The 13,357-nt window shown below is 47.9% G+C and overlaps 1 protein-coding gene across 4 annotated transcripts in view; it reads left to right on the top strand.

The window, feature by feature from the left end:
- Positions 1-13,357, top strand: part of LOC115095861 (zinc finger matrin-type protein 4-like) — a 354,259-nt gene that overhangs the window by 112,465 nt on the left and 228,437 nt on the right. For all 4 annotated transcript variants that reach the window (XR_003857896.1, XM_029610141.1, XM_029610140.1 and 1 more), the window contains one exon: positions 553-712. Coding sequence is in view for 3 of the 4 variants with exons in the window: in XM_029610141.1 (XP_029466001.1) it covers positions 553-712 (160 nt within the window). In the remaining variant the exon portion in view is untranslated. The remainder of the gene's footprint in view (positions 1-552; positions 713-13,357) is intronic.

Genomic DNA, 13,357 nt, shown 5'->3' with positions numbered 1-13,357 from the left:
AAAAAGAGTCTTCGTGTTTTGCACCTACTATTCGTGCAATGCTTAAGTGGGGCAAATTAGCATGGGTACAATTGAAAATCACTTGCACAGGGGACTGTTCCCTCCCCCCCCCCCACCTGATCATGCCCACAGGAACACTTCTCTTTAATATGACTAAAGTTTGCACTCTGTGATACCCCTCTGTACTTTTAGTCATCGTGGAGACGGCAACTTCTCATTAATTGCTGAAAACAGTGTACCGTGTCGATGACACTTAAAATTAAATCTCTGCCAGTTCGACCTCCAAACTTGCCCGTTTATCAAACATGCAAGAGCAAAGTCCTGGTTCAAAATCCTCTTTACCCACTATTGGAAGGAAGAGGGAGCTCTTTGTGGGACAGCGTAAGAGTTTTCCTGAATGCCTTCCATGGCCAGCTTATAACCTGAATTACAGAACTATTCCCAATGAAACAGAGAAACAGCTGGTGAAGCCATCAGCTCTTTCTTTCGTATTTCAGAGAAGGTTTTTACATTTTTGTTTTGGTTTCTTTTTTTTTTTCTTTTTTTTTTCAGGAAAGCGATGAGACCGAAGTGGATAAGAACAAGTGCTGCACCCTTTGCAACATGTTCTTCACATCTGCCATCGTTGCGGAGTCTCACTACCAGGGCAAGACTCATGCCAAGCGGCTAAAGCTTGTGCTGGGAGAGTCACCCAGCAAGTGCATACCTACAGGTGAGGTTTAACTTGGCAGCACAGAAAATTCAGCAGGAAGGCTTTGTACTCAACTCAGACAGACCCAAATAGTAATGCGTCCTGTTACTGAGGGTTCTCAACGCCTCTTATTGTATGTGGCAGCTGTAATGTCTCGGAAGATCCTTCCCAGTGCCCTTTTTTTTTTGTGCCCACCTAATGATTTGAGATCAATATTTCTACCCCTCTGCTTAAGAGCTGAGCACTGTCTATTCCAGTGATTCTCAACCAGTGGGTCGCCAAGCACCGGCAGGTGTGTTGCAGCTCCTGGTGTCCCACTGCCCCACTTGTGCTTCCCTCTCCCCAGGGGCGGACTGGCCGAGGCAGTTGATAGGAGAGTGCCACCGCCGGGGGCCGAAGAGCGGAGAGACGCTGAGCACCGCTGTCTGAGGACAGGCCGGCGGCGGCTAAAGTGCGGAGAAACCCTGCGTGCTGCCGCCGAAGGCCAGGCCGGCTGGCCGAAGAGCGGAGAGATGCTGAGTGCCGCCGTCGGAGGCCAGGCTGGCGGTGACTGAAGTGTGGAGGGACCCTGTGCACTGCAGCTGAGGCCGGGCCGGCGGACCGAAGAGCGGAGAGATGCTGCGCGCCGCCGTCTGAGGCCAGGCCGGCGGCTGAAGAGCAGAGGCCAGGATTAATGGGCCAAGCAATGAGAAGAGACTCCACGTGAGCATGTGTGTGTGTGTGAGTGGCAGCTTTGTGTGCCTGGGTGCATGAGTGAGAGCTTGTGTGTGTGTGGTAGAATGGGTGCATGAATGGCAGCTTTGTGTGCCTGTGGTAGAATGGGTGCATGAATGGCAGCTTTGTGTGCCTGTGGTAGAATGGGTGCATGAGTGGCAGCTTTGTGTGTGCCTGTGGTAGAATGGGTGCCTGGGTGCGTGAGTGGCAGCTTTGTGTGTGTGTGGTAGAAAGGGTGCGTGAGTGGCAGCTTTGTGTGTGTGTGTGTGTGTGTGGTAGAATGGGTGCGTGAGTGGCAGCTTTGTGGGTGTGTGGTAGAATGGGAGCAAGAGCATTTATGTGTGATTAAGAGCTTGTATGTAAGTGAGAGAGCATGTGTGTGATTGAGAGAGACCATGGTCTGAGGTGATAGGTTTCTGTGAGAGAGAGATAGACTGGTCAGGAAGATGACTGGTATGTGTGTGTGAGGCACAGATTGATCAGGGAGGTGACTGGTGTGTGTGTGTGTGAGACAGACTGATCAGGGAGGTGACTGGTGTGTGTGTGTGTGTGAGACAGACTGTTCAGGGAGGTGACTGGTGTCTGTGTGAGAGACAGACTGGTCAGGGAGAAGATTGGATCAGTGTGTGAGAGACAGAGACTGGTCAGGGAGGTGACTGGTGTGTGTGAGACAGAGGCTGGATAGGGAGGTGACTGGTGTGTGTGTGTGTGTGAGGAAGAGAGACTGGTTAGGGAGGTTACTGGTCTGTGTGAGACAGACACTGTGTACGAGTGACTGGTTGTTGGCCCTAAGGAAGAGGACAGTGAGGACAGAGTTTCAGCAGCCACTATTGCTTCTGGTGTGTGCTATTGCCTGCAAGGGAAAGGAGTAGGAGAGTTGCTGGAGAGGGTAAGTAAAGGTGGCTTTTTAAGTTTATTTTTCTTGATTGACTGCCATTTTAATTAATGGGTATTGTGTCTGCTGTTTTGAAATATTTTATTGATAATTGAACAATTTTTAATTATTTTTATGAGTTTTTAATTGGTGGATGTTATTCTGTTCATCAGCTGTTTTGTAACATTTATTAGTATAATTTTACAATTATTTTTGTGTGGGGATCTATAGCAGCTTGGCTTGTTCTGTTTTCCTAATAGGAGGTATATTAGTGTTTAGGGCCTGGTTAAATATTTGTAGTGTTACCTTTTCATAGGTAGGATTGTTACTGTTTGAGTGTGTTCCATAATACAGGTGTAACTTTGTGCGGATTAGTTTGTGTGCATTATTGCAGATCCTGGGACTTTCAGGCCGAAACAGAATGGTGCGCTCAGCCGAGCGCACCGTTAGCCCCCGTTTGGCTGCGCGTTTTCGACACGCTATTTTTACCCATTACACAGTAAGAGGTAATAGTGCGTGGAAAACGTGCAGCTAACCCCCCCCCCCCCCCCCCGAAACTAATAGCGCTCATCATATGCAAATGCATGTTGAAGAGCCTATTAGGTAGTCACCTGCAATACAGAAAGCAAAATGTGCGGCCAAGCCAAGCCAACTGCTTTTCTGTACACCCTCTGACTTAATTAATATCATAGCAATATTAAGATGGAGGCCCCAAAAATAAAAAATAAAAAAAATCTTCTTAAAAAAAAAAAATCTGCCTGTGGTCCGCAGGTTGGAAAACACGCTCAATTTTGCCGGTGTCTGTTTTCCAAACGTGTGGCTGTCAGCGGATTTGACAACCGACGCCGGTAAAATTAAGCGTCTGCTGTCAGACCCGCTGACAGCCGCTGCTTCCTCCAATAAGGAAGTGCTAGGGACACACAAGTGTCCTTAGTGCCTCCTTATTAGTGCGGGCCCTAATTTAAATACTGAATTGTGCGCCCAGGAGAGGTGCCTGGGCGCGCGTTGGGAGAGCGGGCGCTCGCATCGGAGCGCCAGCTCTACCGCAGATTTTACTGTATGGGCCTGTATGTTAGGTGCTACATTTCTCTTTCCATTTCTCCAGGTTTGCACTGCATGCAGAGTGGTTGTTTTGGTTTTCTATTCCAGTTTCTGTCTCCATATTTATAATTTGTGGTCTTTCTGTACTTGGTAAAGGTTAGTTTTATGTGGGTGACCGAGGTGAGGTATTTTACTAGCATGTAGGCATTTGTATCAATCTTATTTGTTGTGTTTTCTCAATAGGACATGAATTAGTGGTAAATTACTGTATTTTCATAAGGAGGGGTATTGTGCCTGCAAGTAAAGGGAGTTTGTTTTGCTTTTACTGAGATGTCATCAGAACCAGAATATCTTTTTTATATAGTGAGTTGTATGGATAATGCCCTAGTTCTGCTCTGCACCCATTTTTGGGGGTCGAGGAGGTTCCTGAGGATGCAGAAGGTATATTCACATTTAGCCCCGTGACGGTCACATGTTCACTGTGTCACATGTGAGAACCATCTGTCAGGTGTGTCCCGGCCGAAAAAAGGTTGAGAACCACTGGTCTATTCACCTGAATAACCAAATCTTTCCTAGCATGTAGACAGATGGACTCAGGACCAGTGGGTTTATGCTCCCCTGCCAACAGTTGGAGACAGAGCAAGCTGACATCACAGTATATATAGCCCTACAGTGACCCCAGCCTGCCAGTATTCTCCGTCTCCAGCAGATGGCGGACGTGCATCTACCTATGGGAATTGCTTCAAGCTTTTTGGAAGGAGAAATCTGAAATTCTAAATTCAGGAAAAGAAAGCTCCATTCTCCTGTGGTGATACCTAAAGGTCTCTCCCCCAGTTGAGAATTCCTGAGGTGATTTCCGTGGTCCCTCAGAGGTCTGCCTTGGTCTGGTAGCTGGGTTTCCCGGCATGGACTTAGCTGCTAGTTCAGCTGAAAAGCAGCGGGTTCAGGAGGCTGAGTGCGGCGGTGCTCTCTACCCCTGCAGCCAGAGACAGTCTCTGTACTCAGCTGGTAAGCGCTGAGCTCAGGTAACCTTTAATTAAAAAAAAAAAAAAAAAAAAGAACTTTCCCTGGATCAGAGACAGTTAGAGAGGTTTCAGGACTTCCTCCGGCCTTCGTTCTGGGCGCGTCTTACTGATGCTCGTTCTTGTTCCTGTCATGGTTGGGATACTGGACAACCTGACGGGTTGAACAGCCTCTGGTGGGCTAGGCCCTACGCTTAGACTTTTATCTTGCAAGTTGCATGGAAGGCTGTGGCAGCCGTTTTCATGCTCTCTTGTGCCTGTTCTGCTGCCCTCTATAGACCGTCGGTGTGTGCAGTGTTTTGGCTCTGCACACACATGCGCTTGGTTTTTGGGTGCGCTTTTTACGGGCACAAACTTCTTTACACACTGGCGTGCAGGTTGTGCATGTGGCTTGCCGTGCTTTCTTCTAGACACGTATTTTTCGGGCGCATTTCATTTTTGAGTGCGAGCTATTCCGACGCATGTTTACCGCAGTGATGGCGCCAGTAAGTAAGAAGCCTAAGTTTCTTCCTATTTGTGTTGCCTGTCATATTAGGGCTTCTCAGCCTGACCTGGCTTCTGATCTGTGTCAGCGCTGCTCAGATGCTCAGGGAGAGTTGTTTTCCTCAGATTTTGCTAAGCCTGGTTCTTTCCATTTTGATAATGGATTGGTCATGGCCTCTCTTTGGGGGATGCCAGATCTTGGTTCTCCCTTGACTAGCTCCTCCATTGGCGAGGGCAGTTCTGTGGGACCAGCCCGAGTTCCTTCTGGCCTTGGTCTGGACCTGGATACTTTTTCTTGGGTGGAATCTTTTCAAGGCTTACAAGCCTTTCTTCAGGCGCAGTCCTCCGCTTCCCCCATTTCTGTCCAGTTGGACATTTAGTCGGTGGCTCCTCCCTCTTCTAGTCCTATACTTAAGCACTGGGGCTCACTTCGGCTCTCTGTGGGTGTTCCCGATAGGGATCTGGATGGCACCGATGATGAGGTTGATCCTGATTTCCTGGAAAATGGGGAAATTCCTCCAGGGCTGGAGCCGTATTGAACCATGTTGCGGTTCTTTCATAGAGATGAACTGCCAGCCCTGATTTCCCAGACCTTGAAACAGCTGGGTATACCTGGTTCAGATGCCATGTCAGAGTCGAGGAAGAATCCCATTTTGGTTTCCTTATGTAATGCCTCTTGTTTTTTCCCTATGATGGATGCCATCCAGGAATTGATTGATCTGGAATGGGGTGCCCCAGAAGAAAATGTTAAAGTGGGTCGGACATTGGAAGGCCTATACCCCCTGGATCCAGCTGTGAGAGAGCATTTGCATTTTCCCAAAGTGGATGCTCTGGTATGTGCAGTTTCTAAGCAGACGACTATCCCCTTAGAGGGAGGAGCAGCCTTGAAGGATGTACATGATAGAAGGATTGAGGCTGTTCTGGGTCAGGCAGACATCCGAGTTTGCCATCCAGGCAGATAAACTTTCTTTCCAATCAGTCCTCAAGACAAAGATTCTTTAAGTTTGAAATTATTTATTGTACAGATAGATTCTACTTACAATTGTTGCATCTCAAACTTAAGCTCCAAGGCAAAGATCTTTGGTAACTGGAGACAGGGTAGCAGGAGGGAGGAGGAAGTTTCTTGTGTTGCAGGAGTTAGTTTATGATAGAGGTAGGGAGCTTGAGGGATATGAGGCTGATTTAGTCTTCAGAAGAAGGCAGTAAAAAAGAAGGTAAAAACGCGATTGTTTCAGGGAGTTTTACAGAGCGCTGCTGGCTCGGAAGGAAGCGTGGGGTGAATTGAACTCTCGTCGAGAGCTGCTAAAGGAAACGCCTCCACAAGCTGGGGGCAGGGAGCAAGGTCCAATGGCAGCGGGCCTAAGAACCATGTGACACAGGGGGAGCATGAAGGGCAGTCCCTTGAGCCTATAAGGCACCTAGGAAGACTCAAGTTAGATTGAGGGGCATTCAAGCTCTTCCGATAGTGAGAGAAAGTGGAGGGGGGAGGGAGCTTCTCTTAAGGGCAAAGGCACCTCTTAAAGGCAAGGCTCACAGACTTTTATCATGGGTTACAAAAAGTGTTTCAGTATCAAGAATCCTCAGAAGGGAGGACTGCACTAAACACAGTTAAACTACAGTATATACAGATACAAACATGTACCCACTGCTGGGGACAGAACAGAGGCTATTCTTAAGCAAGCCTTTGAGGCAGTGGTGATAAGTTTACAGATTGCCTCTTGTTGCGCCCTAGTGGCAAGATCTTGTCTGTTTCTCTCTCAGGAAGTTGATGTGTCTGGAGGGAATTCCAGAGCATTTATGGAGCCTGCTGCTGCCTTTAGCAGATGCAGGCTGGGATTTGGTCTGGATCTTGGCCAGAGGAGTGGCTTCAGTGACAACGGCCAGATGTCAACTCTGGTTGCGAAATTGGTCAGCTGATGCAGCTTCCACAGCCAATCTTGCCAAGATACTTTTTAAAGGCTCGTTCTTGTTTGGGAGCAGTTAGAGAAACTGGCCAGTAAGTGGGGCGAATCTCCAATTGCCAGAGGATAAGAAACAGTTACAGTGCCACTTTGGTATGAGGGGTCGTTTTCGTCCACGACAGCCTACGAGAGGATCGGGATCAGTTGGTAGACCTTCCTGAGCCAGGTACTTGTAGCCACTGTTGGAAACAGGAAGCTGGGCTTGAAGGACCCTTGGTCTGATCCAGTATGGCAATTTCTTTTGTTCTTATGTTCCCAATGAAGATTTGCCGACCCACCTTCCGGAACAGGAATTAGGGGAACGTCTCTCTCTCTCTCTCTTTTTTCAGAGGTGGGTCGAGATCATGTCAGACCAGTGGTCTTGGAGGTGATACGCGAAGGGTATGTACTGGAGATCCACAGTATTCCTCGGGATGTGTTCATGGTGTCCCCTTGCCACTCCCCGAGAAGAAGGAGGCAGTGGAGTTCACACTTCAAAGGTCCTCAGACTGAGGGCTGTGGTTCCAGTGCTCGCGTCTCAAAGTATGGGAAGATATTCTATTTATTTTGTTGTGTCCAAAAAGGAGGGCTCCTTTCATCCCATCCTGGATCTCAAGAGGGTCAACCATCTCGTGAAGGTGCAGTCAGGGGAATTTCTGACCTCCTTGAATCTGTCAGGGGCTTACCTTAATATTCCCATCCGATTGGAATACCAACACTTTCTACGCTTTGCGGTGTTGGGACGCCATTATCAGTTTTGGGTGCTGCCTTTTGGTCTAGCCACCGCTCCCAGATTATTTTCCAAGATTTTGGTAGTAGTAGTGGCGGCGACCTTGCAAAAAGAAGGAATCCTGGTGCACCCATATTTGGACGACTGGCTGATTTGAGCCAAGTCTCAGGAAGAGTCGCCTGATGACACACAAGGTGATCTCCTTATTGCAGGAGCTTATTTGAGTGTGAACCTGACCGAGAGCAATCTTCAACCATTCCAATCATTGGAGAATCTAGGGGGTCTGGATCGACATGGGACAGGACAGATTTTTACTACCGGAGGTTTGGATTCAGAGATTGATGTCTCAGGTGCGTCAGTTGATGAACACCGTATGCTCGACAGTGTGGTCCTACCTGCAGGTACTCTGCTTGATGGCAGCACCCTGGAAGTGGTGCCATGGGCGACACATGTGCCCTTTTCAGTGCTCTCTGCTATCTCGTTGGAACCCACAGTCTCAGGATTATGTGGTTCGGCTCCACTTGCTAATGGAAATGTGCTCTCACCGCCAGTGGTGGTTGCAGGAGGATCATCTGAGAAAGGGAGTTCCCTTGTCCGCTCCGGCCTGGTTGGTACTCATGACAAATGCGAGTCTGCACGGTTGGGGAGCTCACCATCTGGAGTTAATGGCCAAGGGGCACTGGAATGCCAAAGAGTCTAGCTGGAACATCAATTGCCTGGAGGCCCAGGCGGTACGGCTGGCATGCTTGCAGTTCAGCCACAGGCTGCGAAATCAAGCGTGATGTCGGACAACGCAACAATGGTGGCCTATATCAATCGCCAGAGAGGAATTAAGAGCCAGCAAGTGTCGCAGGAAATAGACCAGCTGATGGAATGTGCAGAAGATCATCTGCAGATGATCTCGGCCTCTCACATTGCAGGAAAAGACAATGTAAGAGCGGACTTTCTCAGCAGGGAGAGTCTGGACCCAGGAGAGTGGATATTGTCAGCCGAGGCGTTTCAGCTGATTGTGGATCGCTGGGGTCTTCCGTTTCTATACCTGCTGGTGACTTCTCGAAATGCGAAGGTTCCTCAATTCTACAGTCACAGGAGAGATCCGAGGTCCCTGGGAATAGACGCTCTCATACAGGTCTGGCCGGAAGAAAGATTGCTTTATGTCTTTCCTCCATGGCCGTTGCTGGGCAGGATAATTCACAAGATCGAGGGTCACAGGGGGCTAGTACTCCTGGTGATGCTGGAGTGGCCCAGGCATCCGTGGTATGTGGATTTGTGATGACTTCTGGTGGAAGCCCCCTTCGTCTTCCACTGCACATGGACCTGCTCAGCAGGGACCGGTTCTTCAAGAGGATCTGACTCGATTCTGTCTTATGGTTTGGCCCTTGAGAGAGCTCGTCTGTTAAAGCTTGGTTGTTCCTGTGTGGTGATTGCCACTTTACTCCGCGCTTGCAAGTTCTCCACTTCCTTGGCTTATGTGCAATTTTGGAGAGTTTTTGAGGCTTGGTGTGAGGAGCGGGATGTTCTTCCTCGTTCAGTTAAGATCCCTCTCATTATGGATTTTTTGCAGGATGGATTGAATAAAGGCTTGGCCCTTAACTCCTTGAAGTGCAGGTTGCTGCTCTTGCCTGTTTCAGAGGCCTGGTGAATGGTCTTTCTTTGTCGTTTCATTCTGATGTGACCCATGTTTTGAAGGGAATGAAGCATCTAGGTCTCCCTTGAGGTTACTGGTTCCATTGTGGAGTCTTAATTTGGTACTGGACTTTTTTGGCAGGCCCTACTTTCCGACCACTGCATAGCCTTTCCTTATGGTTGTTGCCCTTGAATATTGTGTTCCTGGTGGCTATATGTTTTGCGCGTTGGATTTCTGAGCTGCAGGCCTTGTCTTGCTGGGATTCCGGAGGCATTACAGCTGTGTACTGTTCCATCCTTCTTGCCCAAGATAATCTTGGACCTTCATTTGAATTAGTCCATCTCCTTGCTGTCCCTGGATAAGGTCAGGTATGCGGAGGAATTTTGCCTTTTGCACTCCTTGTATGTTAAGCATCTTGTCGTGTGGTATCTGGAGGTCTTTTGAGTCTTTTCAAAAGATGGATCACCTGTTTGCTCTCCATAGCGGGAGTAAGCAGGGTGCTCCCTTTTCCCTGGCTACCATAGCTCATTGGATTAAGGAGGTGGTCATGACCGTGTATGTGGATACTGGAAATCTGTTGCCTACTCAGGTTAGGGCCCATTCCACTAGGGCTCAGGCATTGTCATGGGTGGAGGTTAGTCTGTTGTCTTCCGTCGATATCTGCCAAGCTGCGACATGGTCCTCCTTACACACTTTTTCCAGGTTTTGTCGTCTGGATGTGCAGGCCTGGGAGGATTCAGCCTTTGTACATGCAGTGTTGACTGGACTGCGGGCAGCCTTCCACCCTGTTGGGGAGTAGCTTTGGTACATCCCACTGGTCCTGAGTCCATCTGTCTACACGCTAGGAAATGGAGAAACTACTTATCTGATAATTTCATTTTCCTTAGTGTAGACAGATGGACTCGGGTTCCTGCCCTCGGCTGCCGTATGAGTGTATCAATAGCACTGTGGGGCACTGGGTCCCAAAGGTTTACTGGTAAATGTTCATTCGGTCCCTAGCTTGGGGTACCTAAAATCTTACGTGAGTTCAGTGTTTATGGTTGGTTGAGTACAGCTCTGGTTATTGGTTTTTAATCAATTTTTTTTGCTAGTCTGTCCACAGTTGCTTTTGAAGAGAATACTGGCAGGCTGGGGTCACTGCAGGGTTATATATATACTGTGACGTCACAGGTTATATATACTTGCTCCATCTCTTGGCAGGGGAACATAAACCCACTGGTCCTGAGTCCATCTGCCCACACTAAGGAAAACAAAATTATCAGGTAAGTAATTTCTCCATTTTTGAAGAGAGGAATCGGAAATATGGATCTTCATTAGAAGACTTTTTAAAATAAGTTATCAAGTCAGATCACACATCTTCTTCCTTTATTTTTCTATTGCTGATCTTCTCACTTGACTGATTTGACACTGAGTGCTTACTGATTTCTTTTGGATGCCAGTCATCATAATACATAAAATTGTCAAAAAAACATGTTGCCTTTTTTTCTGGATATTTGCTTAGTAATTAAATGTATTATCCTGCTCGCTGCTTACCTGTCACGCATGTTTACATTATTACAACATAACTTTACCTCCTCTTACAGTTTAAGTCAAAGATAGAGCCCAGGCTTGAATGCACCTCCATTAATTCCTCTCTGTTTAAAACGATGATCTGTAGATTGGAGGGCGTGAGACAATTTTCAGTTCAGATATGGCTGCTGAGCAATTTTATGCTTAGATTATCTGAGCAGGAGAGGACAATGAAATGATAGACTAAGATCTGTTATTTGTCAGATACTCTTGTATTCTTATTCTGGTCTATATCTGGCTAAACATGATCAAATTGGGGTCTGAATTTACTAAACTTTTTCTCATAGACACAAAATAGGAGAAAATCTTTTGTAAATAGGCTCTTTAATTAGGACGAGTATGGGTCTGATTTACTAAGCATTCCCCCTCACCCCTAGACACAGAAGATTCAGCAATCCAGTGTCACAGAGTGGGAAACCAGCTGGGTGGGGAGTTTTCCCTAGAAAGAGCAGGTCCAGACTCTAGGGCAAAGCCAGACAGGATCTTCTGCCTGACCAACCTCTTCCCCTCTTGGGTTGATCCTCCAGGTTCTCGTGGCCAGCAGAACTTAGGCTGTAACTGGGTGCAAGCTGGGTCTAGAGGCAGGGCAGGTACTGTAGACAAAGCAGGCATAGGGGATGAGACAGGAACCAGAGACAAAGCTGGAACTGGAGGCAGGCAGGAACTGGAGACAAAGCCTGGGCTGGAGACTGGGACTGGCAAGGCCTGGGACTGGAGACAGGAACTGAAACTGGAGACCCACAGGGAGAACTGGGCAGGACAAGACAAGGGCGAGGAGAGTACAACACAGGCTATCAGGAAACAAATGCAAAGCAAGGCACATATAAGACCAGAAAAGGGAAAAAAACAGACCAGGAGGCCTAAGCAAGTCTCAAAGCAAGGCACATTGAGGCTAGTAGGCCCAAAGGCCCCAAGGCTGGGCAAGCAGGCCAAGGAGGCCGCAGGACAAGGCAGGGAAATCTAGGAGGCTGCAAAGCAATGCAGAAGGCCAAGGAAGGTCATAGGGCAAGACAGAAGGCCACAGGTGCCAGGCAGAAGGGAAGGAGGGCCAATGCAAAGAGCTGAGGTGACTTGAAGAAGCCCAGAGTTCTGGGAGAGGCAGGGCTAGATAGGGCTGGCTCTACAGTGTCATGTGAGCATCAAGACGGTGGCCAGCAGAGGAGAGAGGGTGGCTCCATGAGGACCTCTGCTGACAGGAAGGCCTCCTAGCAGCCAGGATTGCGACAACCAGTGAGTGGCAAAGTCACCTGGATGACTTGCTGCTTACCGGCCAGGGCCCATGGAAGCATTAGGCGGGGTAGATGGTGGCCTACGGCGCCGGAAGTGGGCGGTGTGGCAGAGTAGCCGGTAAGGGCAGCAATTTTGAAAGGATGGATGAAATGAGAAGTGGCGCGGGTGAAGCTCGGAGTTGGAGGTCATTTTCCATTGTTGGGTATGTATTTCTTTGAGGAGCTGGAATCATTTGTCGTGTTCAATTTGAGAGAGAGAGATACCATGTGAAGACATCACCGCCTAGGGCAGCTGGACATCCTTCCACCGCACTGTTATGTGCCGCAGATAGACACATACTAATGTAAGTCTAGAAGAAACAATCAGACTGATATTCAAAAGATCTTGCAGCCTAATTGTTAGGTGCCCGGATCTTCCTAAGTAAAAATCCTCCCCCGCTGAATGCCTAAAAGTGTGTGGGGCTAGGGGTGGGGTCAGCTCGGGGGGGGATGTAAGTTAGGTGCTTACTATTGATTTCCAGAACTAGGCACCTAAATGTAGGGGAATAAATAGCAGGCTTAATTTAGGCCCCTAAGTTATGTGCCCTAAATGGAGGTGCTCAGATTTTTTTTTTTTTTTTTTTTTGAGTATCAGCCTTGCTGTGGCTAGAACAGTTTTCACTGGCATGTGACTATCCATTTCAGACATTTAGCTCAGGCTGCCTTTTGAAGACAGCAATGAATGTATCCCCTCTCCTGCCTTTTTTGATTCATTCTTCTTGGGCTCCATAGATCAGTCTTCTTCTGTTTGTCCAGCAACTCAGGAAATGCTGTCTAGGAACACTGGTGTATAGTGAGGCGGTGACCACTAAATCACTTTCAGCATTCATTAAGTAACGTACCATCACAAAAGCATTCTTGGATTTGTAGTCTGGCATCTTCTACTTAAACAGCAGAACTTATTTTAGAAGGACGTTTGAGAACAAGGGGGCCACACAGAGACTGCAGAGCACGTCACAACTTAGTTCATTGTCTGTCTGGAAATCCAGATTCTTGTCATGGGGGACAGGCTAACTTGTAAAACCAAAGAGAATCACACTTAAACAAAAAACAGTCCACACTAGGAGCGTTGTTCCAAATCAAAGTAAAATTTACTGGCGATAAAGAAAAATCAGTCCAGCAATATGAAAGGCAAACAGTTTTTCTCCAAAAGTAATTCCCATACAATTACAGGATACCTCTTGAGTACGTAATCAGGACAGAGGACCTCCCCGGCATCTCTCCAAAAGGTGTCTTCCCTATTAGAAGCCCCCTGGATCCTTGGAAGCTCCTCTTCTCCTGTTCAAGGATGGTAGACATTACCTGGTTGGCGACCCAGTCTCTTGGATGCACTCCTCTATCCCTTTGACCTATGGAATAAGAAGTCCTCCTACTTCTGGATGCAAATGGTTCCCTTGC

This window comes from Rhinatrema bivittatum, chromosome 7 (assembly GCF_901001135.1).
Source record: "Rhinatrema bivittatum chromosome 7, aRhiBiv1.1, whole genome shotgun sequence".
Classification (NCBI taxonomy): domain Eukaryota; kingdom Metazoa; phylum Chordata; class Amphibia; order Gymnophiona; family Rhinatrematidae; genus Rhinatrema; species Rhinatrema bivittatum.
The sequence above is the reverse complement of the archived record's forward strand: the minus strand, read 5'-3'. Positions and strand labels throughout refer to the sequence as shown.